This window comes from Balaenoptera borealis, assembly GCF_965194805.1.
Source record: "Balaenoptera borealis genome assembly, chromosome: 7".
Classification (NCBI taxonomy): Eukaryota; Metazoa; Chordata; class Mammalia; order Artiodactyla; family Balaenopteridae; genus Balaenoptera; species Balaenoptera borealis.
In genome coordinates, this window is record NC_138864.1 from 13,707,237 (window position 1) to 13,732,936 (window position 25,700).

A 25,700-nucleotide genomic window follows, 5' to 3' on the forward strand; every position below is an offset into this window, starting at 1 on the left:
CTCGGTCTTCAGGTGGGCCCTGGGCTGGGGGCGACTTCAGCCCAAGGCAAGGGATTCCTGCTTCCCCACTTCACCTTTGACCCTTGCCACAGTTTATCCTGGGGTCCCCCAGATGTCTGGCATCAGGGGCCCCTTGTCCAGCTCTCTGGTCCCCCCACCATGCCTTCCCCTCCTCCTCTCCCAGTCTTGGGGGCTCCTGCCAGGCGGTGCCCATGAGACTGATGTGCTTCTCTCTGTGGCTGCAGAAGTCGGGGACTTCCTCTCCCTGGACCTGGGCGGCACCAACTTCAGGGTGATGCTTGTGAAGGTGGGGGAAGGGGAGGAGGGACAGTGGAGTGTGAAAACCAAGCACCAGATGTACTCCATCCCCGAGGACGCCATGACGGGCACTGCTGAGATGGTGAGCAGCTCGGGCTAGGGCTGGGGGGCCAGGGACCTCGGTCAGGACCACCCAGGATCTCGGAGCTTGGCTAGTCCTGGCGGGAGGGCCCAGCTGTCCACCAGGGGCGGGCGGAGCTGTGGGCCCAGCCTCAGGGGACCCTGCTGCAGGAGGAGGAGGGAGCTGAGAGGCTTAGGTGGACGGCCACTGGGTGTGGCCCCGGAAGGTCGCACCCCTGCCCAGTTTCCCAGAAGGATCTGGAACAAGGCAGGGCAGCCAAGAGAACACGCTGCTCCAACAGGCTCGCAGCCCGTCGTTCTATCTCCACCCCACGTGTCGCCCTCACCCTCCACCAGCATGGATGCCAAGTGGCATGACTGCAATGATAATATCTGACCACGGGGAGGACTCGGGAAGGACCACAGAAGTAGAATGAGCCCTGGGCGGAGGTGGGGAGCAGCCAGAGCCAATCCCCGCGAGGGGCAGGGTTTCAAGGTAGGAGGCCAGTGGCCGCCTGGTCCTCGCCGCACCCCCGCGTGCCGTGGGTCTGGGCGTGGAGCAACGCTGGCGCCCATCAGGGAGCTTAGTCAATCAGCAGGGCACTCTGTAACGCCCAGGTCTGTGGATAGGCCTGTGTGAATGGGGCGGCAGCTGGTCCTCGCAGGGCCAGGGGTGGGGCGGCCAGAACACTTGGAGGCAACAAAGAATACTCTATGCTGGAGTCAGAAATCGTAGTTATCGCCAGGGATGCGCCTCTGTCCAAAGCCTGAGACTGGAGTCCACTGGGTCCAGCTGGGAGGGCCAGGCTAACAGAGCACAGCTGGGCTAGGGACCAACCCCGTCGTCCTGGCGTTGCCCTGTCCCGAGGGCTGCTGTCAGCGGGACTCTGGCATGGGGCGGGGCTCAGGGCCTGAGACCCGACAAGCAGTGGTGATGAGGAGGTGGGGACTGAGGGTAGGCCCGGAGGCCACGCTTCCCTGGGGCCCTATGGCTCAGCGAGGGCTGAGGAGCACCTCGGCAGGAGGCTCGCCTCTGCAGCTGATGGCCACCTCGGTGTGCATCTTCCAGCTCTTTGACTACATCTCTGAGTGCATCTCCGACTTCCTGGACAAGCATCAGATGAAGCACAAGAAGCTGCCCTTGGGCTTCACCTTCTCCTTTCCTGTGAGGCACGAAGACATCGACAAGGTGGGACCAGGTGTAGAGTGGGTGGGGGGAGGTGGACGGACGGATGGACAGACACCCCAGAGAAAGGCACCCATGAACTCTGCCCTGTGCTGCCTTCAAATGCAGCTCCCATTGTTGGGAAAGAGCCTTGGATTCAAACTGGCTCCATCTCTTACCTCTCTTGAGACTCTGGGAAATGATCGTATTAGCTGATTCTTACTATTTGCCTCCCACAACCCTATGAGGCGTGCCTATCACCCCCACTACAGGTTAGGAAACTGAGGTGTAGCAACTTGCCCGTGGTGGGAAGTGGCAGTGCTGCGGCTCAAACTCAGGCAAACAGGCTCCAACACACCTGTGTGTCATCTCTATGCTGTACCGCTGCCTGTGGCAGAGGTGGCAGTGTGCCGGGGCTGAGGGTCTACCCTGCCTTCCAGCTGGCAAGTTAGCCTGTCACAGTTACACACACACACACACCAGTTATACATGCTCACATAGACACGTGTAAATTATACGTATGTATGCACATAAATTATACATGTGAATTGTACACATGTACACATAAATGTACACACTGCACATTTAAATTATATACATGCATGCACTCATGTCGATTATACATTCATATAAACACATAAATTGTACATGCATATTTTTATGCATACATAAATTATACATACATATATATACACAGACCAGTTATATATTCATATATATCTACACATGCCAGTCATACATACATATATACATGTAAATCATACATATCAAGTATACATACATATAAACGTGTAAATTACACATGCATATTTACACATGTCAAGTATACGTGCATGCATATATGCACATGTCAATCATACATATATGCACATTGACAGGTCAACGATACACACCTACACGCATTGATTATACATACATATACACATGTGTGTGTAAATTATCCAAACATACGCACAGTTATACATAACACACAGGCCCTCTGGGTCAGAGAGGAAGCCAGGTCAGTACTCCTGGCAGAAGCAGTAGCAGGAGCTGCATCTCACAGTGCTTTTCCAAGCCCCAGTCCCCGCTGGGCACTGAGGGCCAGGTGGGACCTTCGCACGCAGAGGGTGCGCACAGGAGAGGAGCCGCACTCTTATACTGGCTGCACCCCTCTGGACCTCATCGTCACTCTGGGATGACGACTCTGGGCTTAACTACACAAGCATTCTTAAATTGGCTGGGACCCAGCCCTGCAGAAATATGAGATATTGGTAGAAAATTATCTCCAACACTTCTTGAACTTATATGGCTGCTTTGAGCCTCAGTTTCCTCAGCTTTAAAGTGGGTGCACAGGGACTTCCCTGGTGGTCCAGTGGCTAAGACTCTGCACTCCCAGTGCAGGGGGCCCGGGTTCAATCCCTGGTCAGGGAACTAGATCCCACGTGCCACAACTAAGAGTTCGCATGCCGCAACGAAGATTCCGCGTGCTGCAACCAAGACCTGGTGCAGCCGGATAAATAAATAAAAATAAATTAATTAATTTAAAAGAAAGGTTAATTATAAAGTGGGTACACATCCCTGTGGTCCGAGTTAGCTCCCGTCCCTTCACGCCTGCCCCCAGCATCCAGCAGCCACCGAGGCCCCCCTCTCCCCCCAGGGCATCCTTCTCAACTGGACCAAGGGCTTCAAGGCCTCAGGAGCAGAAGGGAACAACATCGTGGGGCTCCTGCGAGATGCCATCAAACGGAGAGGGGTGAGTAGCACCTGCACCTGCCCCTGCCCTGGGCCCCCTCCCCCTCACCACCTCCTGCCGGGAAGCCAGGGAGGGCCTTCTGGGCGTCCCCCCAGGAAGGGGTCTCTGCCTTCTGCGCCTGGCTGGACTGGCCTGGAGCAGGCTGAGATCCCCCCCCACCCCGCCCAGCCCCATCACCACTGCCTCTGTGCCTCTTGGCAGGACTTTGAGATGGACGTGGTGGCGATGGTGAACGACACTGTGGCCACGATGATCTCCTGCTACTACGAAGACCGCCGGTGTGAGGTTGGCATGATTGTGGGTAAGGATGCGCTCCCTGCCTGACCCAGGGGACTGGGCCACCACCAAAGATGGGGCCAAGGCTTCCCGTCTTCAGCAGGCTGCACATGGCCTCTGTGCCAGTCATGGACCCCAGAGGTGCTGGAGCCCAGGGTGGTCTTAGGGAGCAGCAGGGGTGTCCCGAAAGACAGTATACCAATGTATATTGGTATTGGGTGTACCAATAAACAGGTGCTGTTTATTGGTAGGAAGCATTTCAACACTCACAAGTCACTGCCTCAGATGGTGTACCAGCTGCACGTCCACCTGGCCCATCAGGATTTAATTAAATCACCTTATCTGGTAAGTTGACCGACCTGGACAGATTTGTCCAAGTGGAAGAGGATAAACCAGAGTGGTGTCATCCCTCCCTGGACAGTCTTACCACACCCCAGGGCAGCCGTCTGCCCTGCCCGAAGTGGAGGCAGGTACCAGGAAAGGAGGCAGCACTGGCCCCAGTGGCCCTTTCCCACCAACCGAGGGCCTTTCCCAGAAGTTCCCAAGGCTTTACAATGAGTGTTTACTGAGGAGTGTTTACTGGACATACAGGCGAGCGGGTATTTCCCTGGACTCTCTGGGCCCTGGTTCCCAGAAAGTCAGCATTAAATTTGTTTGCTTCCACGGCCTCTTCAGGGCCAGCCCTGAGGGTTTCTGTGTTCTTAGGACCCCTCTCCACTTGCATGAACATGTTCTAAGGGGCGGGCCTGCTCTCTGCCTCTCCTCTAGTTTCTCACATCTCCTCCTTCCATTCTCACCTTTCGGATGGAAAGTTCTTTTTTTTTTTTTTTTTTTAACATCTTTATTGGAGTATAATTGCTTTACAATGGTGTGTTAGTTTCTGCTTTATAACAAAGTGAATCAGTTATACATATACATATGTTCCCATATCTCTTCCCTCTTGCGTCTCCCTCCCTCCCACCCTCCCTATCCCACCCCTCTAGGTGGTCACAAAGCACCGAGCTGATCTCCCTGTGCTATGCGGCTGCTTCCCACTAGCTATCTATTTTACATTTGGTAGTGTATATATGTCCATGACACTCTCTCACTTTGTCACAGCTTACCCTTCCCCCTCCCCATATCCTCAAGTCCATTCTCTAGTAAGTCTGCGCCTTTATTCCTGTCTTGCCCCTAGGTTCTTCATCACCTTTTTTTTTTTTTTTCTTAGATTCCATATATATGTGTTAGCATACTATATTTGTTTTTCTCTTTCTGACTTACTTCACTCTGTATGACAGACTCTAGGTCCATCCACCTCACTACAAATAACTCAATTTCGTTTCTTTTTATGGCTGAGTAATATTCCATTGTATATATGTGCCACATCTTCTTTATCCATTCATCTGTTTATGGACACTTAGGTTGCTTCCATGTCCTGGCTATTGTAAATAGAGCTGCAATGAACATTTTGGTACATGACTCTTTTTGAATTATGGTTTTCTCAGGGTATATGCCCAGTAGTGGGATTGCTGGGTCGTATGGTAGTTCTACTTTTAGTTTTTTAAGGAACCTCCGTACTGTTCTCCATAGTGGCTGTATCCATTTACATTCCCACCAACAGTGCAAGAGGGTTCCCTTTTCTCCACACCCTCTCCAGCATTTATTGTTTGTAGATTTTTTGATGATGGCCATTCTGACCGGTGTGAGATGATACCTCATTGTAGTTTTGATTTGCATTTCTCTAATGATTAATGATGTTGAGCATTCTTTCATGTGTTTGTTGGCCATCTGTATATCTTCTTTGGAGAAATGTCTATTTAGGTCTTCTGCCCATTTTTGGATTGGGTTGTTTGTTTTTTTGATATTGAGCTGCATGAGCTGCTTGTAAATTTTAGAGATTAATCCTTTGTCAGTTGCTTCATTTGCAAATATTTTCTCCCATTCTGAGGGTTGTCTTTTGGTCTTGTTTATGGTTTCCTTTGCTGTGCAAAAGCTTTTAAGTTTCATTAGGTCTCATTTGTTTATTTTTGTTTTTATTTCCATTTCTCTAGGAGGTGGGTCAAAAGGATCTTGCTGTGATTTATGTCATAGAGTGTTCTGCCTATGTTTTCCTCTAAGAGTTTGATAGGAAAGTTCTTTAAGTCCACAGCTAAACAGGAGCTCCAGGGGCCCTGGCAGTGCTCCCCTGGCTCTCTCCGGTTCCCCAAGACACCACCACCTGGGCTCTACAGCCGCTTGCCTTGGGCTCGCCCCATCTGGAGCAGAGATGGCAGAGTGGCACGTGGTCGCATCTGCCCTGATGTGCTTAGAAACATGTTTATGATAATTACCAAGAGCTAAACATTGGGAGAAACCACATCAAAGTCTGGATTTCTTTGTTTTTTCCCCACAAAAACTTGGAAGGCCCGGCATCACTGGGCCCGAATTCCAGGCAGCTCCACTGCTGGTGTGAGGTTGGCATGACTGAGTTGCTGTCCCTGATGGCTTGAGGGGTGTGCAGTCACGTTCAGATTGAAGCTCTGCTGTCACCATTTTGAAACTCTCAGTTTATGAACAAAGGACCCCATGTTTTCACTTTGCGTGGGACCCTACAAATTACAAATTCCTTAGCCAGGCCCGCCTGCAGTGGCCCGTGTGCTGCTCCCAAGGGCCCACACTGTGACTTACTCACCTCTGGGTGCCCGCCTCCTCCCCACAACAGAGCCTGGGACAGAGAAGCTCAAACACATGCTTAGAAAGTGCCAGAACACAAGGATGGCGCATAGACAAGACAAAATCATAACATCCCATACCCATCTCTAATTGGCAAAGCACTCTGACACATGTTCTTTCCCTCACTTCTCTCAACTACCCAGGTAATAGGAGGAGTAGGTGTTACCAACCCCTCTTGGGGAAGAGGAACTGCCCAGGGAGTTGGGCTTATCTACCTGAGGTCACACAGCAAACCCAGGTCTTCCAGCTCTTGGGAGAGCTGGTTTCCTTTGCTCCAGGGGATGTAGGGAGTGCTGGGGGTGGAGGGCTCAAGGAAGCTGGGAAGACAGGGCCACACGGGGCTTCCTGCCGGGGGGATGCACCCAGCCGAATCTTCACTGCGGCATGCATGACACCCATGCATCCGGGGGGCATCCCAGGAAGCGCAGCGCCAGGTGGGGCCTGACGCTGCGGCCTCTCGCAGGCACGGGCTGCAACGCCTGCTACATGGAGGAGATGCAGAACGTGGAGCTGGTGGAAGGGGACGAGGGCCGCATGTGTGTCAACACCGAGTGGGGTGCCTTCGGGGACTCGGGCGAGCTGGACGAGTTCCTGCTGGAGTACGACCGTGTGGTGGACGAGAACTCCCTGAACCCCGGCCAGCAGCTGTAAGGACCGCCCCTCGCCCTCCCCCCACGCCGGCCCCGCCCCGCTCTGGCGGCAGATGGGGCCTGCCCGCAGATAATGGGCTTGTTTTTAAACAGCTCTGGGGAAAAGCAAACTGACAATCCCTTCGTAAGCTGGCTCTTCTCTTCCTTCAGCTCGTACGCGTGTGCCCCTCTGTGAACCGGGAACAGTGAGAGATGCCAAGGATTAGTCTTTAAAAAGAGGGTCTATGGGGATTTACCTTGCGGCCCAGTGGTTAAGACTCCGCGCTTCTACTGCAGGGGGCGTGGGTTCCATCCCTGGTCGGATCCCACATGCCGCGCAGCGTGGCCAAACTAAGATTCCAAAAAAAAAAAAAAAAGAGGGTCTGTGGAGAGATGAGCGGGAACCTCCTCGCTTCCGACAGGTGACCCCTGGCACAGGAAGGCTCTGAGACGCCCCCCAGCAACGTTAACTGGGTTTAGCCCAGAGTTCCCCAAAGTACAGCGCTGAACACGTTCACAGAATGAATCATAGTATTTGGGGGGATGCTGCGGGTTCGCGGACAGCTGGAGAGCCAGAGCTTGTCCTGAGTCAGGGCTCTCCTTTATCAGCCGCCTTCTGCAGCGCACCAGGCACGTGCTAATTCTTTCATGAGCTTCCTCTCGGGCTCTCATAAGCCTCTACTAGGTCGGTAGTATTCAATGTACTACAAGATGAAAATACGGAGGTTTACAGACTCTAGCGCCACCGGGCCAACTCCGTGGATTCCAGGAGCGCAGGGACCTAGGAGCCCTAGCCAGTGAGCAGAGGCCCGCCCCAGGCTGGTCACTAGCCGCTCTAAACCTGAGCTTCCCCAACTGACACTGGGTGATGAGAACAGCACTCGTTCCACAGCTGTGGGAAAACCCAAGTGGGCCCAAGGGTCCTTCCTGAGGATGGTCTCAGAGGGACTGAACTGAGGCCCCACAGTAGAGCGGTCTCCCAAGGCCCCAAAGCCCCTGTTGATAAATGTGGGAACGGGCATGAACCCGGTTTTGCCAAGGCGGGGGGTGGTCACAGCGTCCCACATGGCCTCCTCGTGGCCGTGACTGGGGGGGGGGGGGTGGCTGGCCTCTGCCTGCTCGTGGGGACCTCCCTGCTGGGGATGACCCGGCTGCTCTCTGTCCAGGTACGAGAAGCTCATCGGAGGCAAGTACATGGGTGAGCTGGTGCGGCTCGTGCTGCTGAAGCTTGTGGACGAGAACCTGCTCTTCCACGGGGAGGCCTCGGAGAAGCTGCGCACGCGCGGCGCCTTCGAGACACGCTTCGTGTCGCAGGTGGAGAGGTGCGCTGGCGCGCGGGGGCGAGGGGTGGGGTACAGTGGTGGCGTGCAGGGGGAGGGGTCCTGGACCCGGACCCACAGGGCGTGGGGGCGGGGCTCAGAGGGCAGGGGCGGGACCCTGGTGAGGTCAGGGGGCCGGACTCAGGGGGCAGGAGCCCAGGACCGGATAAGGTTCCGGGGTGGGGCAACGGCGGTGGGAGTAGCCTTCAGCCCCCAGGGGAACCCGCCGTCGGGCAGCTGACGGAGACCAGGCGTCCTCTCTGTGCTTCCCCACCCGCTGTGGACCTCGTCTCACTTCATCCACACAACAGCCCCGAGGCACGGCAGTGTCACCCACGTTAGGGCGGAAACCCTGGGTTTAGAGAGAGGAGTAATGACCAGATTACTGCTGGTCCCTGGCGGAGCCAGACCCGCTCTGCTCGGAAGCCCGAGCCCCAAAAGCGCTTTGCCTGGGAGAGGTGGGCAGGGGGAGGAGAAGAGGCCGCCGCTGTGGGGATCGGGCTGGTCTGGGACCAAGCGACCCTCCCGCGACGCCCTCCTGTCCCCGCCCCGCAGTGACTCGGGCGACCGCAAGCAGATCTACAACATCCTGAGCACGCTGGGGCTGAGGCCGTCGGCCACCGACTGCGACATCGTGCGCCGCGCCTGCGAGAGCGTGTCCACCCGCGCCGCGCGCATGTGCTCCGCGGGGCTGGCGGGCGTCATCAACCGCATGCGCGAGAGCCGCAGCGAGGACGTGATGCGCATCACCGTGGGCGTGGACGGCTCAGTGTACAAGCTGCACCCCAGGTGGGCCCGCTCGGCCGTCTGCACCTCCCCGCCGGGTCCAGCCTCCCTCTTGTGAGTTCGCCTCCTAAGGGCAGAGCCCGGGCATCGGTCTCCATCTATGATATGCAGGCCGAAACGGATGCTCTCCGAGGTCCCAAGGATTCTTAATCTCCTCGCTCCCCCTAAGCCCACAGACTCAGGGGAAGGTTCCCCTTGGCTTACCCCCTGCCCTGCCTTCAGCGCGTTAACTAACCGCAGCCCCGCTTGCCCCCTGCTCAGCTTCAAGGAGCGGTTCCACGCCAGCGTGCGCAGGCTGACGCCCAGCTGTGAAATCACCTTCATCGAGTCGGAGGAGGGCAGCGGCCGGGGTGCCGCCTTGATCTCCGCAGTGGCCTGTAAGAAGGCCTGCATGCTGGGCCAGTGAGAATAAAGGCTGCAAGGCAAGGAGGAGACTGTGGCCGCTACTAGACCTGGGCTCCAGGGGACACACTCCCTACAGGTCCCCCCAACCTGGTCCAGTCAAGAGGCTTCTCCTTGTAAGGACCTTGGATGCCTCCCATCCCCGCTGTCACCCCAGGAAATGGGGAGAGCTTCTCTGGGGATGCGGTGAGGCCCTGGGCAGGCCTCTTCTCTCAGGGTCAGTTGGTAGGATAGCCCTAGGGCCCTGACTGGGTTGGGGGCTGAGATGAACAGGAATGGAGAACCCCCAAAGTACCTCGCCTTTCTTGCTGCAATCAAGGGCCCAGAAGGGAGTTATTAACTCAGGATTTTGTTGCATTTCTGCACTGCTTGCCTCTTGGAGCTTTCAGCCTGGCTCAGCCCTGGCTCTGGGAAGGGGGTGCCCTCTGGACCCTACTATGGCCTGGTTTCCCTGGGAACCCAACCCACATGGGGAGGCAGCCCTCATGACCTGGCCAGACCTAGACCTGGGTTCCACAGGGGGCCCTGGGGAGCTGCTGATCACCCAGGCCTGGGAAATGGAAGGGACCAGCTCCATGTTGGAGGCTGTGGGTACCCCGAGGCCTGGAGATGGCAGCCTTTTCCCTCCCATCCTGCCATCCCTGAGTGGTTTCTGGTTCTGGGATGGACCCTCACAGGAAGTGCAAGAGACAGAGTCCCCAAAGCCCCTGCCCAGAGGGGCCCAGGAAGAGGAGGAGTCCCCCTACCCACAGACAGGCCTGGGAGCATCTCCGGGATCGAGTCCTCGGCTCCCACGGCGCTGGGCACTCAGAAACCCCAGCAGCACTCAGCACACCCCCAAGGGACAACCCAGGCCTCTTTCTTCTCACCAGACCTCCATGTACCACACCAACCTCTCCATGCCCAACCTGGGACTGTGTGGGTTTTTTTAATTAAAAGTTTTAAAAGTTTAGAACATGACCTTGTCCACCGTTCTTTGATCTCTGTGTATAAGACTGTGGGACAATAAACATATAGACGTGGTCACATGTACACAGACACTCTGCAGGCCTAGGCGTGTTTTGGAATTTTCCATCCTCTCCACAGAGCTATGTCGGGGAGTGTGAAGAGTGACAGACCAGGCCTTAGGAACAGGAATGGGGTGGCGTGGCGGGGTGTGGTCAGAGGTCCTGGACTTGCCCAGGCCTCTGCCCACCAGCCTGTGGGATGCGGGGTGTGGTTCTGAGGTCTCCAAGAGCTCCAAGGCAGTGTCTGGGAAGGAGTGGGGTTGCTCTGGGAAGGGGGACGGCTGGTTCTTGGGACTGGTCCTGCTGCAGGTCGGTCTCAACAGGGGATCCTTGGAGCCACTTGGGTTGTGACAGTGACTGCAGTGGGAGGCCAGGATTACAAGAAGTCACATGATTTCTGCGGTCCTTCCAATTTGGTCCTGAATGAAATGCCTATTTCAGGTTAGCCAAGCCTAGGGCCTAAGACCAGTTACTTATGAACACGTATTTGTAAGGTTTTAACATACACGCACTTTTTTTTCAGGTTTTTGGATGTTATCATCTTTTTTAAGTTTAATTTTTATTTTATATTGGACTATAGTTGATTTACAATGTTGTGTTAGTTTCAGGTGTACAGCAAAGTGATTCAGTTATACATATATATATATATATATCCATTCTTTTTCAGATTCTTTTCCCATATAGGTTATTACAGAGTATTGAGTAGAGTTCCTTGTGCCATACAGTAGGTCCTTGTTGATTATCTATTTTGTATATAGTAGTGTGTATTCCACTCACTTTTCAATGAGAGAAACTATCCAGCAAATCTGGAATAACTGTGTTGTTTTATTCAGAACTTAACCCAAAGTTGTGATTTTGAGTTGTCACATCCTCCTTGAGATGCTCTCTCGTTTTCTGGTATGCCTCATGTGGAATTACTTCTGATCTCTTTAGTTCTCTCGAGTCTAAATTATGCATCAGAAGTTTGTGTGAGCATCTGATGACTTCATTATCAGTAGTAATGTACTCGTGTTCCACCATTCAGCCACAGTATTTGATCTCATTTTACCATAAATTATTTCCTAGTTGTCCTTCATGTTATGGTTCAGGGCATTGTATTGTTTTTTTTACAATTCTCTATGGAGGTAGCTTGTATAGCCTATGAATTTCGTTTCAGGAGAGTAAAAGGGGTGTTATAAAATACTTACTTGCTGTACAAAAGGGACGTTGGGGCTGTTGGATGAGAACCCTGCCCTCCCAGCTGGCCTCCCTGCATTCCTCACCCCGGTGGGCCATCTCCTGTTCCGGGTTCAGGGAGCCCCTGTCTGCCCCGGGCCCGCAAGGAGCCTCGAGGCTGCTGCTCTGGCACAGAGGACAGAGCCCGGGCCCCTCACTCTGCGGTTGAACCCCGCAAGAAGGGCTCGTGACCCACTTTCATGGGGATCCCAGGGGATGCTTGGGGTCCAGGCAGTGCTCCGTGCTCCAAAAGCATCACATGGAGGCTCTGTTTGGGGTCACAGCCAGCTCAGGGCTGCCTTCTGCCCCTCGGTCAGAGGGGCCAGAGGCCAGGGCCAAGCATCTTCACCAAAACCTCTGGGAATCCCCAGGGGTCTCAGGCCAGAGACCATCCTCAGAACCACCAACTGCCCTCCCAAGCCCAGTGGGGGCCCCGGGCCAGCCCCCCGCACCGCTGCTGTCCTCTTGGCCTGAGCGGGTTCTGGGCTGGAACTGCAGGAAGGACGGTCAGGTGGGGTTACAGGGGCCCCCTCGTTCAGCATGAGAGTGGTGAGAGTTGCGACTCTGCTCTCAGGAGGCGTTTCACCCGCTGCTGTCAGGGTGGGTAGACACCCGGATGTCACAGGTCAGGGGGGCCTGAAGGTCGCCAGGAACGTGGCTGGAATCTGCTCGGGGGCCCTGTCCTCCCCCAGCCCAGGCAGAGGCTGCCAAGTTTGGGCCTATCCTCTCCTCCTGTCCTTATTTGGTGCGCTCCAGGTGATAAGGCTGAGACATAAAGGGGGCTGTGGGCCCCTCGCAGCAACTAGGCTGCTGCAGAGAGAGACGATGGTGAGTGCCAGGTGGGGGGGGCTGAAGGCCAGCGGCCCCCCAGGTGCTGTCCTTTGGGCTGGGGGAGCGGAGCCAGTGACTTCTGTGCCTGTGTTGGGCCCGGAGAGACGGTCTCCAGGGCCAGGAAGAGGACCCTGACCCGGGCTCTCCCGGGAACGCTCTGGGGAGGTCCGTGGCAGGGAGTCCTTGGGGAGCTGGGGAGAGGACCCCTCCGCACCCACTGTGTTGCAGGCCAGCAGGAAGGCGGGGACCCGGGGCAAGACTGCGGCCACCAAGCAGGCCCAGCGAGGCTCTTCCAACGTCTTTTCCATGTTTGAGCAAGCCCAGATCCAGGAGTTCAAGGAAGTGAGTGCCCTACCCCCAACAGCCTGGGACCCGTCCTGCACCCTGCCCCCAGTACCCCCCTCTTCTCTGTAGGTCAATGGTCCTGGCCCCTGTCCTTGCTCCTCCCACCACCCAGGATGCCCCCACCTCCCGCCTCCCCTGGGTGGGGACTGTTCCCACCTGGAGACTGTGGCCCGCACCTCACAGGCCTTCAGCTGCATCGACCAGAATCGTGACGGCATCATCTGCAAGTCAGACCTCCGAGAGACCTACTCCCAGCTGGGTGAGGGCGCCCACCTCCCACCCGGCCCTGCCCTGCTCGCACCAGGGTCCCTGCTCAGAGCTGCTGGGCTGTGGGGAGCCCGCTGAGAGGGGATGGGCAGGCTCTCAACAGGCAGCGCCTGGCCTGTATTCTTCTCCCGGCTCACCCTCCCCCTCCTCTCACACCCCTCCCCCATCACACCCCCTCCCCCATCACACTTTCCTTCCGCTTCACCTCCCCCACCCAGAGCTGCCTCTCACTCTCTACCCTGGGAAGGAGGGAGGAGCAGCCCAGGCCCTACTCAGGGACACTCAAGGTCCCTGTGTCCATTTCACGTCCCGCCCCACCAGGGAAGGTGAATGTTCCAGAAGAGGAGCTAGATGCCATGCTGCAGGAAGGGAAGGGGCCCATCAACTTCACTGTCTTCCTCACACTATTTGGAGAGAAGCTCAACGGTGAGCCTGGGGCAGCTCTGGATCCCCCTGGCCAGGCAGCGAGCTTGAACCCCACCTGGACCCTGCCTGGACCCGGCCTGAATCCCACCCAGACCCCTCCCATACCGTACCTGGCCCTGCCCACCCAGAGGCTGTAGGGCCCACCTCTGCATTCCAGACCCGTGAGCACTGATCAGCCCGAGTCTCGGGGTTGGGAAATACGCCCTCAGCTCCCAGTCCTGGTCTCCCTGCCAGGCTCACCCACCTCAGAAGGACAGCCGGTCCTGGCGCCTCTGAGCCCCGAGGGGCACTTCCTGTTGGAACAGCCTCTCGCTTCTCTGGGACTGGAGGACTCCCCCTGCACCCTGGGTTCCTCCCGGGTGGGACCGGGACGATGGCTGTGTGGCTGCTTAGCTGGCCCCCTCGGCCTCCCAGGGACAGACCCCGAGGAAGCCATCCTGAGCGCCTTCCGCCTGTTTGATCCCAGCGGCAAGGGCGTGGTGAACAGGGACGAGTAAGTGGGAGCAGCAGGGCGAGTGCCGGGGGGCACCGTGTTGGACGGAAGCAGGGAGGGCGGAGGGTCCCCTTGTGAGGGTGGCCACCTGTACCTTGGGGACCTCTCTGCTCTTGGGGGGGGTGGCCACCTGGGCCAGGGGAGCCTCCATTTTCCCCTCCCGGATCGGCCGCCCCTGCCAGGCCCTCCCCACTGCTCCCCACCTCCTCCAGGTTCAAGCAGCTTCTCCTGACCCAGGCAGACAAGTTCTCTCTGGCCGAGGTGAAGACTCCGGCTCCTTCAACACCCCTCCAGGCCCCTTCGCAGAGCCCCCACCCTGCAGGGCCCTGGGGAGGTCTCGGTGACCCACTGCCCTCGTGGGCTTAGAGCCCAGCTTTCCGGAGGAGGTGCCGTCTCTCTTGGGATCTGGAGGGTGAAGGACATGGAATCAGAAAGGGAGGAGGGTGCAGGCTGGGCGAGCTGTGTGTGCAGAGGCCCAGGCGTGGGAGTGCAGTGCACCTCAGGATCTGGAAGAGGTTTCCTACGCTGGGGAGGGGGAGGGGGAGGGGGGCCGGGCCCGTGGCCAGGGTGGGCCCTGTGACCCACGGCACCCTTCGCTCCTGCCCCAACCTCCGGCTGCAAATGCTAAGGGGCAGCATACAGCCCCAGGGGCGGGGCGAAGGGTCGCAGACCTCCCTCGGGTCACAGGCACCGGCCCCCAGGACGCCCTGGCTGGGCGGAGTCTGACCAGTGCCTCCCCAGGTGGAGCAGATGTTCGCCCTGACGCCTATGGACCTGGCCGGGAACATCGACTACAAGTCCCTGTGCTACATCATCACCCATGGGGACGAGAAGGAGGAGTGAGCCCGAGGCGCCAGCGGCTGGGACTCAGGGCCGGCCTGTGGGGACACCTCAATAAACGCTATTTCTGAATTAGATCCGCAATGGTGGCCTGTCTGTGACAGATGGGGTGGGGAGCCACGGGGACCGCCGTAAGAACCAGCCCGGCCCTCACCGGCCCCCTCCGTTCACCCCACACCGTCCTGTGACATATGAACCGTGATGTGCCCGGCTTACAGATGAGGACGCTGAGGCCTGCGAGGGTGCCCAGGGCCACTCCTCTAGGAGAGGAAACCCAGAGCTTTATGCCCGTCTCCACCAGGCCCAGATGGAGCCACGCGATGGGCCTCTGCTTAGCAAACATCTGCCAATGGCCCAGGGACTCTGCCCTCCTGGGACCCCATCTCTGCACACGGACTCAGGTGGGCCTCTCTGCACGCGCGTGTGATGTGCTGGGCCCTGTGTGAAAGGCACTGAGGGACCCATTTGAAAACACAGCAGGTGAGGTGCCTTGTCGCCAAAGGAGGGGCTGGAGTACATGCAGACTTCCAAAGGAAATACTCCGGAATTGGCCTCATGCCTCGGGGGTGAAAGGACCAGGCTGCCGGAGAGAGGGAGAGGGTGTCTCTGGAGGGCATTGTTAGTGTCCCATTCCCCACCTCACCTACAGAAACCAGGAGCTGGGGGGCACCCAGCCTCATCCGGGGAATGGGGTGGGGAGCAGGGCAACCTCCAGAGCACCCACGGCAGGGAGGGGGAGGGAAGAGGCAGTGGGGAGAGACAGCTTGAACCTGGGCAAGACCCAGAACACAGGAACTCCTTCTCTGGACAGGAACCGGAACGCTGAGTAAGAGCTCTCTGCCTCCCCTCCTCCCCTCCCTCCAGGCCCTGCTGCAATCCCCCAGCTGGGGAGGTGGGAGGAGGTGAGGGAGAAAGGAGGAACTGACCACATTCCCTCCAGAAGGCAAGCAAGAGGAAAGGCATTTCACCCGAGAGGTGTTCAGTTTTGATGCTTACCTGGGACTTGGCAATTTTAATTACTACATTGAGCGTTGAGATTTAAAGTTATCATGGCGCTTTCTATTACTTATTCGTGATCACAAACGTCATGGCACTGCCTGAGTTTTCATCCAGAGAGCAGGCAGCCTCCCCGACTCTGCCCCCTACCCCCCGCGGCATGCTTGCCGGGAAGATGGGTGAACAAGATCAAGCAGGTGTTGGGAATTCCCTGGCGGTCCAGTGTTTAGGACTTGGTGCTTTCACTGCTGGGGCCCGGGTTCAATCCTGGTCAGGGAACTAAGATCCTGCAAGCCTCACAGCACACCCACACACACTAACACAAAACAAAAACAAAGGTCAAGCATCAAGCAGGTGTTATGATTCTAGCTCATGAGTTCTGCTTGTTCAACAAACTGATTTCAAGAAGTAAGGGATGGGGCTTCTCTGGGGGCACAGTGGTTAAGAATCCGCCTGCCAATGCAGGGGACACGGGTTCGAGCCCTGGTCCAGGAAGATCCCACATGCCACGGAGCAAGTAAGCCCATGCACCACAACTACTGAGCCTGAGCGCCACAGCTACTGAAGCCTGCACACCTAGAGCCCATGTTCCACAACAAGAGAGGCCACCACAATGAGAAGCCCGCACACCGCAAGGAAGAGTAGCCCCTGCTCGCCGCAACTCGAGAAAGCCCGCGCGCAGCAACAAAGACCCAACGCAGCCAAAAATAAATAATTAAAATAAAATAAACCATGATAACTGTAGAAAAATGACTGATAAAAAGCTCCAAATATTAAAAGAATAAAGTTTAAAAATTAATTAATTAAAAAAAAAGAAGTAAGGGATGATTTTATAATTCAAGCCTCTTCAAGGAAAAGTTGTGAAAGACTCTGAAACGGACCAAAAAGATCATGGGTGTGCGAACAAAGAACAAAAAGCGTCGTTCACCACCCAGTTCTACAAGTCACAGCCCACTGCAGTCGCCCACCATCCGGATGGAAGACAGGAGGGAGCATTCTGTGCTTTGGATAACCGGCCCTAGATAGTTAGATGCATATCTCAGGAAGGATTCCAATAACCCCAGATTCCTGCATCTTCCCATACGTTGAAAAGCACTAGAATCATTCACTTGAGATGTCTGTCCTTTGTGACTAGGAGTAATCTTTTACCAAGATGTACGCTTGACTACACGTATTTCCTGGCCAAAAAAATCGTATGTAAACTGGCTTCTCCCCTTCCTCTTCAGAGCAGTTCCTCGGAGCTCGCGGAGCAGCTGTCTCTCAGGCTAGGGTCCTCCGTAAGACTCGCAGGAGGGCCTTGAGCCAGGGCCGGCCCGCTGTGCTGCTGAGTCCCTTGGGCTTTGAGTGGTGCAAGCAGAGATGGCTGTAAAGGCAAATGCAAATTAAAAATGAGACAAAGTTAATACTCCCTGATGCAAAGAAAGTAAACACTTTCCTCCCCTTCCTTAGAGCATTTCCTTTAGAAAACTTGTAAGTTCTTTCCCTTCTTTTTTTATTTTTTTTTGTGTGTGTGCGTAAATCTGTTTAAAAGCTAAATCAGGCTCTTGCCAGTTTGACAACGCTGGACCGTCTCCCAAGGACCTGGGGGCATCTCTCTGGAGAGAGGTTGCACCCCCCTCGCCCAGATGCCCTGGGCGGTAGGAGCCTGATTTCTATGGCCTGGCTTGCAAGCCTGCTTCCAGTTGTAAAGAGATGAGAAGTTTGCTTTTCCTCCGGATAAAGGCAGTTAGCAAACGCAGGCGGCCCCCTCAGCCCCAGTGGGGCGGGGCGGGGCGGGTGGGCGGCGGGTGAGCTGGGTGACGGACAGTGCTGTCAGGCCTCTCACTCAGGACTGGCTTCTGTTTCTCTTGAGGACGAGAACAGATGGGTTGAACTGGCATGAAAGGGGTGAGACTACTTCCTGCTCTGCCATCTCTGTGACGAGCACAGAGTCCTGGCTTCGTGCTTATTCAGTAACGCATCTCTCTTCTTTCTTGTGACTTTGGTGGAGAGGTTTTCCGGGTTGGCAGGAGATTCTTTTTGAATTCTCACCCCAGCTTCGCCTGAAGCTCCATCCCACCGGAGCCTCAGCCTCGCTGGAGGGGGTGGGGAGTGGGGGGATGGGAGGGTGGGGGCAGAGTGGCCTCGTCGGGCTGGCCAGGTGTGCGGCGCATGGTCAGGGTGGGTCCAGGCCCCTGTTCGCTGTGTTTTCTAATTTTACCCTGAGACTGTTCAGCCCCCAGCCCGGGCCCCAGTCCCTGCCCTGCCTCCACCCCATCTCAGAGGCAGGGCTCACATTCTTTCTTTAGCCATTTTGACACCACTGATAAAGTTAGAGACAGGCTCTTTTATCAGTTCTGCCCTGGCATGAGACATCTGCGATCCGTCTGCTTCTCCAGAAGATGTGGCCTCTCCGGAGAATTAGCCGACAGGGCCTGGTGGGCTGTCACCGTCCCCATAGCCCACCTCGCCCACCCTCTGGTCCAGGCCCTCTCCCAGCAGGCTGACTGAGAGGATCCGAGAGATCTCAGTGTCGGTGCGCTGCTCTGATTTCACTGCAGCAAGGATGCAGTTACGCTGGAGAGGCTAGTAAATAATAGGTCTACATACACTTGCCTCTCCTTTGCAGGGAGCCTTCTAGACTCTTCTGGTCTGAAAGGCCAGGAATGTGGAGATGCAGAGGGAGGCACCGTGCTGGGGGAGGCCTTCTCCGCAGCAAAGGAGCAAGCCTGGGAGTCAGGGGGCCACACTCACTGTGTGTAGGTGAGTGACCTTGAACGACCCCTGCTCCCTCTCTGGGACTCGGCTTCCTCATCTGTGAAGGAGAGGCAGGTCTGGATGTGAACAGCACCTGATGCTTGTTGAGCACTCCTGTACCAGGCACTGTGGAGGTACCTTCCAGGGCCACACGTGGCGGGCCCTTCATTGCCAGCCTCTAGCCCCAGAGTAAAGTCTACACTTCTCAGCCTCCTTGCCGGTAGGTGTGACCCAGTGGGTATCAGTTTTGCCCTTAAGAGACAGATGTGTGCCCCTCTTTACCTCCCTTCCTGGCATACGATCCCCAGGGCTGTTGGGGGGGCGTGAGCTGGACCCAGCTGGGTCCCTGACACTTGGGGGCACCACACGACACCCAGACCTCCTGTCCACAAGAAGAGAAATAAAAGTCTATGTGATCGGGCTTCCCTGGTGGCGCAGAGGTTAAGAATCCGCCTGCCAATGCACGGGACACGGGTTCGAGCCCTGGTCTGGGAAGATCCCACATGCCGCGGAGCAACTAAGCCCATGTGCCACAACTGCTGAGCCTGAGCTCTAGAGCCCACGAGCCACAACTACTGAGCCCACGTGCCATAACTACTGAAGCCCACGCACCTATAGCCCGTACTCCGCAACAAGAGAAGCCACCGCAATGAGAAGCCCGCGCACTGCAACGAAGAGTAGCCCCCGCGCGCAGCAACGAAGACCCAATGCAGCCAAAAATAAATAAATAAAATAAATTTATAAAAAAAGAAAAAAAAACCTTCTATGTGATCAAAGCCCTATTATTTGGAGTTTTTTTATACTTATAGCAGAACCTAGTCCTAACCAACACAGTATGGCCATTATCCCCACCTCACCGACAGGAAAACTGAGGCACCCTGTGGTTAAACAAACTTTTCAGAGCCACACACAGCCTGGAGGTGGCACAGCCAAGTTTGAATCTGCTGTCGATCTTTGTGCAGACTGATCCCAGAGCAGAGCATGTGGCACTAAGGCTATAAGTCTGGGTCTTCCTCTCCAGGACAATAAACTGGCCACAGGTGGCCCCACAGAGCCCATGGACGGGCTGAGTCCTCACACGTGGAGATCCTCAGGCCCCCCACACACACCCAGGGGTTGAAAATGAAAACATGTGAATTATTGATATATACCTCTTAACAGCACTCACCCACACCCAGCCAGCCTCTTCTGAGATCAGCCCAGAGTAAGACCCTTGCAACAGACACTAGTTTTAGTTCAGGACCACCAGGCATATCCACAGGGCGGGGGCCACTGCAGCACTTGATTTTGTTTTTCTGATTCACTGTGCAGCTGGAGGAAAGTGCAGATGTCTTGGGGGTAGGCTGGTACCCCAGACAGTTAATGGGTGCTGTCTGCACAGGTGACCTGACAGTTTCCTAGCAGGAAGGAGGGGGGAGGGGAGGTGGTGAGGGCCTTGAAAGGGTGGCAAGCTGGAGGAGTTGTCGTCTGTCTTGAGGTGACAGAGCCCCTGCGAGCCACAGCTCGTCTGCACACCACAGTGGGGCAATCACACCATACTCAAGGCTTTCTGTGTGTCAAGGTCATGCAGAGCTGCTCCATCAGGAGGCCATGTCTGTTTCTCCACCCTGGAATCTGGGCTGGCCCATAGCTCGTTGGCCTCAAGCAGCCTGTGGTTCTGTCCTCACTTCCTTGGAACGGGAGGTCATTGTGCAAGGCAGAGCCCAGGATAAAGGTCACGTGAGAGAGAGGCCTGGCCCTCGGCCATCCCACCCAAGGCTGGACTTGGAACTGAGACTGTTGGACCCCTAGCCGCTGTCAAATGGCCATGTCCAACCTCAGGCAGGAAGAGACAACGAGATGTCGGGGCACCCACTGCACCACAAGAAATAGGAAATTGTTGCTTTAAGTCAGTAAGACTTGGGATGGTTTGTTTTACTGTCATAGATAAGAGGTACATCATCTTATCTATATCCTGAAGTAATGTCAAGGAGGAGGAAATTTTCCCCTCTCCCCTCTTGAGTTCTTGTGGCTGGACCAATAATAAAGTTGAACAAGACCAGTTAACAAGAGAAAAAGAAACACATTTTAATTCCTGCACATGGAGGTCTCATGGGAATGGGACCTAAGAAGCAGCCAAAGCAGGTATCTTTTATACTTTATAGACAAAGAAACCAATTTGGGAGGAGTTGACAGCACGAAGAAACTGAGGTTTTGAGGGCTCAATTGGGGAAGAATCTAAACAGAATTTGGGTTTGGGGTTGTAAATTTAAAAAGTCACAAGGTGTGTTCATACAGGCTTCTCGCCCGAATTTCCCATCTCTAGCAATAAGGGTGTCCTTCTCCCTCCAGGCGTAGGGAGCCCACCTTTCGCAAGAGAGATGATTTCCTGCCAGGGAGACAGAAAGGAGGCTCAGGGTGTCCCTCCTGCATTGGTCATTTCTTAAGTAACTTTAATTCAAAATAATCGATATGCCATTGTGGTGTATTTTGGGGGGGCCCACCCTGAGTCCCAACAGTAGCACTGCCAAAACTTTAAGAAAGATTAACTGACAATTGAGATTCTTTCCTTCATTTTGACCTTCGGTTACAGGAAACAAGGCCCACTCCAACTGGCTCCCAGCTCACTGGTACCCCAGGCACCCATGGTTTTTGGTTACAGACTTACTGAGACCAGCTCCTCTGACGGAGGACACAGGGCATGGAGGTGCTCAGAGTCCAGGCTGGAGGGAGCTGAGCCAGAAGGTGCTGGAACAGCTCTGGTGGTCCTCAGGGCTGTGCCCGCCCCCTCACAGATCCCATATGTGGCCTTCTGGCCTCCTTGGGCTTCAGGCCCCAGCATAGGTACCACCTCCCTAGGAAGCCATCTCCCGACACAGGTCTGGGCCATGCTCCACCTACGGCTTGTCCAGCCCACCCTTAGGTCAGCCCAGCTTCCCGGCTTCAGCAACACAAGCTTAGAGACGTGCATCATCCCATCCCCAGCACCAAGCCTGGCCCGTAGCAGGTGCTCAGGGAATGTCTCGTGAATGATTATCGCGATATTATGAATCTCCCGACTCCTGGAGCCTGAGCCCGGGAAGCTTTGTAGGTTCTGTGGGTCCGTGCGGTTTCTCTCCAGGCAGGCCTTCGGCCACAGGAGACAGCACGGAGGAAAGGGGCAGGAGCTGCGGCTGCAGGGAAAAGGGGCAGCTCTTCTCCCACTGTCCCCTCCAGCTCTGCCACCTGCTGCCCTTCAGTGCCCATCTGCGTTACCCCAGGGGTCTGGAACAGCCTCTGACCTCCCACCTGCCAACTCGCCTTGGCCCTGCCCCTGCCCACAGGATGCTCTGCTGACGCGCAGAGCTACCCAGCTCCAAAATAGAGCCTTATCAACCCTGCCGTCCCTGCTCTGCCGTCAGCAACACCCCCACCATCCTCCCCCGGACCCGCTCCTTAACTCTCCACTTCCTCCTCCTCCCGCCCCTACAAGGCTGCCCTCCCCAGCGCCTCCCCAGGTGCCCTGGTCAGCCCAGCTCCAGCCTGATCCTCCTGCCCTCTCTGACTCCAGCTGCTGGCCTGACCTGACCCCCGAGACCCTCCCTGCAAATGTCCACAGCTTTCTGCTTCCAGAGTGCAAGGGGTTGCCTTGCAGTGGACAGGGGTCATTTTCCCAGCTCAGTGCTTGTCCGCCTTCTAATAGCACTGATTCCCATGGGGAATTACTTCTCTCAGAATGTGTGTGGCCCTGATGGGGGTAGTTCCTGGTAACCAACCCTACAGAGGCGAGGGGCTCAGACCTCATCTGCACAGCAGGCAGCAGGCCCTTGGGCCAGCCAGTTGGACTACCTTACCCAGACTGTTTCATGAGCGAGTAATCCAAGGGCAGAGGGAACCCTGGGGGCTGGCATCAGATCAGAGAACTCCAGACAGGAGATGACTGCTGTGCTCCCAGCTTCATGGCCCTCCTGTGGTTCCCATCTGTTCCCAAACCCAGTCCTCCAACCTCCCACCGATGCTGTGTCTCCCTGATACTGATATCCAACTAATCAACTACCTTTGGTGTTTTTTTTTTTTAAATTTTATTTATTTATTTATTTGGCTTGGGTGGGTCTTTGTTGCTGCGCGCAGGCTTTCTCTAGTTGTGGCGAGCGGGGGCTACTCTTCGTTGCAGTGCGCAGGCTTCTCACTTGTAGTGGCTTCCCTTGTTGTGGAGCATGGGCTCTAGGTGTACGGGCTTCAGTAGTTGTGGCACGTGAGCTCAGTAGTTGCAGCTCGCGGGCTCTAGAGCGCAGGCTCAGTAGTTGTGGTGCACGGGCTTAGTTGCTCCACGGCATGTGGGATCTTCCCAGACCAGGGCTCGAACCTGTGTCCCCTGCATTGGCAGGCGGATTCTTTTTTTTTTTTTAATTAATTAATTAATTAATATTTTTTTGCTGTGTTGGGTCTTCGTTTCTGTGCGAGGGCTTTCTCTAGTTGCGGCAAGCGGGGGCCACTCTTCATCACGTTGCGCGGGCCTCTCACTGTCGCGGCCTCTCTTGTTGTGGAGCACAGGCTCCAGATGCGCAGGCTCAGTAGTTGTGGCTCATGGGCCTAGTTGCTCCGTGGCATGTGAGATCTTCCCAGACCCGGGCTTGAACCTGTGTCCCCTGCATTAGCAGGCAGATTCTCAACCACTGCGCCGCCAGGGAAGCCCAGCAGGCGGATTCTTAACCACTGCGCCACCAGGGAAGTCCCCCTACCTTTGGTTTAAGTTGGCCACGACCATGTGATACACCTGACCTTCACTGAACTGCAGCTGGGTCTGCCCAACTTGAGGGCCCGGATGTCATTTCAGGCCTCAGTCCCCTGCAGGGTGTGCCATCCCACATCCATGAGGGTGGCCACCATCTTGGTCTTATGCCCACTGTGCCTTGAGCCAGGTTTCTCATGACCAAAGAATGGCTGAAAGCATCCTGGCTTTCAGAGTCCCCCACCTCACCTCCCAGATTTCCCCGTCTGGGCCCTCTACCTCCAGGCTTACTAGTCCTGCTCCATTGGGCCCTCACCTTTGCTTTGGCTCTTCCTCTGCTCGTCCTACTCCACTGTGGCTCCTGGGCTGCCCTGGCCAGCGATGTGGCCCCATCCTATACACCCTGTCACGTGGCTCAGACATCAAACCAGCCTATCTCCTACTGTGGCCTGTTGTGTCCTCTAAGTGACACTCCTGTCTTTCTGGGGAAGCCAAGGGCCACCTAGTCTGCCAGGTGTGTATCCAGTTCTGCTCCCACTTCATACCACTCCAGTACAAAAATGTTTCAATATAATGGTGATAACTTTTCTTCATTTCATGTTAATTTCTTCATGTTTCTATGGAAGAAACAACTTTTCAAGTATCATTGTCAAGAAATTCAATCTTGCCCTTAGACCACACAGGAAATGGGGAATGTTCGTATAGTGTTCAGAGAGTTACTGCTTTTGCTTGTTTGATTTCTGCAATGCCTACTTACACTGCTGAGACCTTCTGTGCATCCAAGGACACTACCCAAAGAGTAAAAGGCAACCCAGGGAATGGGAGAAAATATTTGCAAATCACATATCTAATAAGGGATTCATATTTGGAATATATAAAGAACTCCTAAAACTCAACCCCCAAAACCCAACCCAATTTTTAAAAATGGGCAGAGCACTTGAATGAAAATGTCTTCAAAGATATACAAATGGCCAGCGAGCACATGAAAAGGTGTTCAACATCACTAATCAACAGGTAAATGCAAATCAAAACCACAAGGAGAGGGGCTTCCCTGGTGGCGCAGTGGTTGAGAGTCTGCCTGCCAATGCAGGGGACACGGGTTCGAGCCCTGGTCTGGGAGGATCCCACATGCCGCGGAGCGGCTGGGCCCGTGAGCCACAATTACTGAGCCTGCACTTCTGGAGCCTGTGCTTCGCAACAAGAGAGGCCGCGATAGTGAGAGGCCCGCGCACCACGATGAAGAGTGGTCCCCGCTTGCCACAACTAGAGAAAGTCCTCGCACGGAGACGAAGACCCAACACAGCCATGAATAAATAGATAAATAAATAAAGCATGACACAGATTAAGCAATGTGAATACCATCAAGCTTTCAGCATCATTAAAAAAAAAAAAAAACAACAGAAAAACAAAACCACAAGGAGATACCATGTCACATCCATCAGGACGGCTTCTATCAAAAAACCCCCAAAGGGCTTCCCTGGTGGTGCAGTGGTTGGGAATCTGCCTGCCAATACGAGGGACACGGGTTCGAGCCCTGGTCTGGGAGGATCCCACATGCCGTGGAGCAACTGAGCCCGTGCGCCACAACTACTGAGCCTGCGCTCTAGAGCCCATGAGCCACAACTACTGAAGCCCGCATGCCTAGAGCCTGTGCTATGCAACAAGAGAAGCCACCACAATGAGAAGCCCGTGCACCACAATGAAGAGTAGCCCCCGCTCACCGCAACTATAGAAAGCCTGTGCGCAGCAGCGAAGACCCAATGAAGCCAAAAATAAATAAATGTATATTTTAAAAAAACACCCCAGAAAACAAGCGTTGGTGAGTATGTGGAGAAATTGGAACTCTTGTGCATTCTTAGTGGGAATGTAAAATGGTACAGCTGCTGTGGAAAACAGAATGATGGTTCCTCAAAAAATTAAACATAGAAATACCATTTAATCCAGCAATTCTATTTCTGGGTATATAGCAAAAAGAATTGAAAGCAGGGCCTCAGACAGATACTTGTCCACCCACATTCTCAGCAGCATGGTTCACAATAGCCAAAAGATGAAAACAACCCAAATCAGGGTCCATCAATGGACGAATAAACAAAATGTGTTCTATACATACACTGAATTATTGTTTGTCCATAAAAAGGGATGAAATTCTGATACATTCTGCAACATGGATGTACATTGAAGATATTTTAATGGAAATAAGCCAGATACAAAAGGACAGATATTGTATAATTCCATTTATATGAGATACCTAGAATAGGCAAATCCACAGAGACATAAAGTAGATTAGAGGTTAACAGGGGCTAGGGTAGGGGGAATGGAGAGTTATCGTTTAGTGGATACACAGATTCAGTTGGGGATCATGAAAAACATCTGGAGATGGACAGTGGTGATGGTTGTACAGCAATGTGAATATACTTAATGCCAATGAACTGTACACTTTATAATGGTTAAAATGGTCAATCTTACGTTATAT

General features: G+C 54.9%; 2 protein-coding genes across 7 annotated transcripts in view; both read left to right on the forward strand.

Moving 5' to 3' along the window:
* The window catches only part of GCK (glucokinase), a 56,061-nt gene extending 45,725 nt beyond the window's left edge, over positions 1-10,336 (forward strand). For 3 of the 4 annotated variants that reach the window (XM_082399861.1, XM_082399862.1, XM_082399864.1), the window contains 8 exons: positions 246-400; positions 1,448-1,567; positions 3,183-3,278; positions 3,480-3,579; positions 6,709-6,892; positions 8,041-8,196; positions 8,749-9,033; positions 9,241-10,336. In XM_082399861.1, the coding sequence (XP_082255987.1) occupies positions 246-400; positions 1,448-1,567; positions 3,183-3,278; positions 3,480-3,579; positions 6,709-6,892; positions 8,041-8,196; positions 8,749-9,033; positions 9,241-9,385 (1,241 nt within the window). In that variant the 3' untranslated portion in view covers positions 9,386-10,336. The remainder of the gene's footprint in view (positions 1-245; positions 401-1,447; positions 1,568-3,182; positions 3,279-3,479; positions 3,580-6,708; positions 6,893-8,040; positions 8,197-8,748; positions 9,034-9,240) is intronic. The other variant, XM_082399863.1, reaches the window with a different exon arrangement.
* A 97-nt stretch (positions 10,337-10,433) lies between these two features.
* On the forward strand, positions 10,434-14,880 carry MYL7 (myosin light chain 7). Of its 3 annotated transcripts, XM_082399896.1 has the most exons (7): positions 10,434-12,431; positions 12,663-12,776; positions 12,963-13,038; positions 13,368-13,472; positions 13,887-13,965; positions 14,178-14,226; positions 14,707-14,880. In XM_082399896.1, the coding sequence occupies exons 1-7, from the start codon at positions 12,144-12,146 to the stop codon at positions 14,806-14,808; spliced, it is 813 nt and encodes a 270-aa protein (XP_082256022.1). In that variant the 5' UTR covers positions 10,434-12,143; the 3' UTR covers positions 14,809-14,880. The 3 variants fall into 3 exon arrangements, with proteins under 3 accessions (XP_082256022.1, XP_082256023.1, XP_082256021.1); XM_082399897.1 differs by lacking the exon at positions 14,178-14,226; XM_082399895.1 differs by having other exon boundaries at positions 14,178-14,716.
* Positions 14,881-25,700: the final 10,820 nt, after the last annotated feature.

Coding starts and splice junctions, on each gene's coding strand:
- MYL7 (XM_082399895.1), top strand. CDS start 12,144: ATGAGAGTGGTGAGAGTTGCGACTCTGCTCTCAGGAGGCGTTTCACCC. Junction 12,432..12,662: donor TGCTGCAGAGAGAGACGATG/GTGAGTGCCAGG, acceptor ACTGTGTTGCAG/GCCAGCAGGAAGGCGGGGAC. Junction 13,473..13,886: donor ATTTGGAGAGAAGCTCAACG/GTGAGCCTGGGG, acceptor TCGGCCTCCCAG/GGACAGACCCCGAGGAAGCC.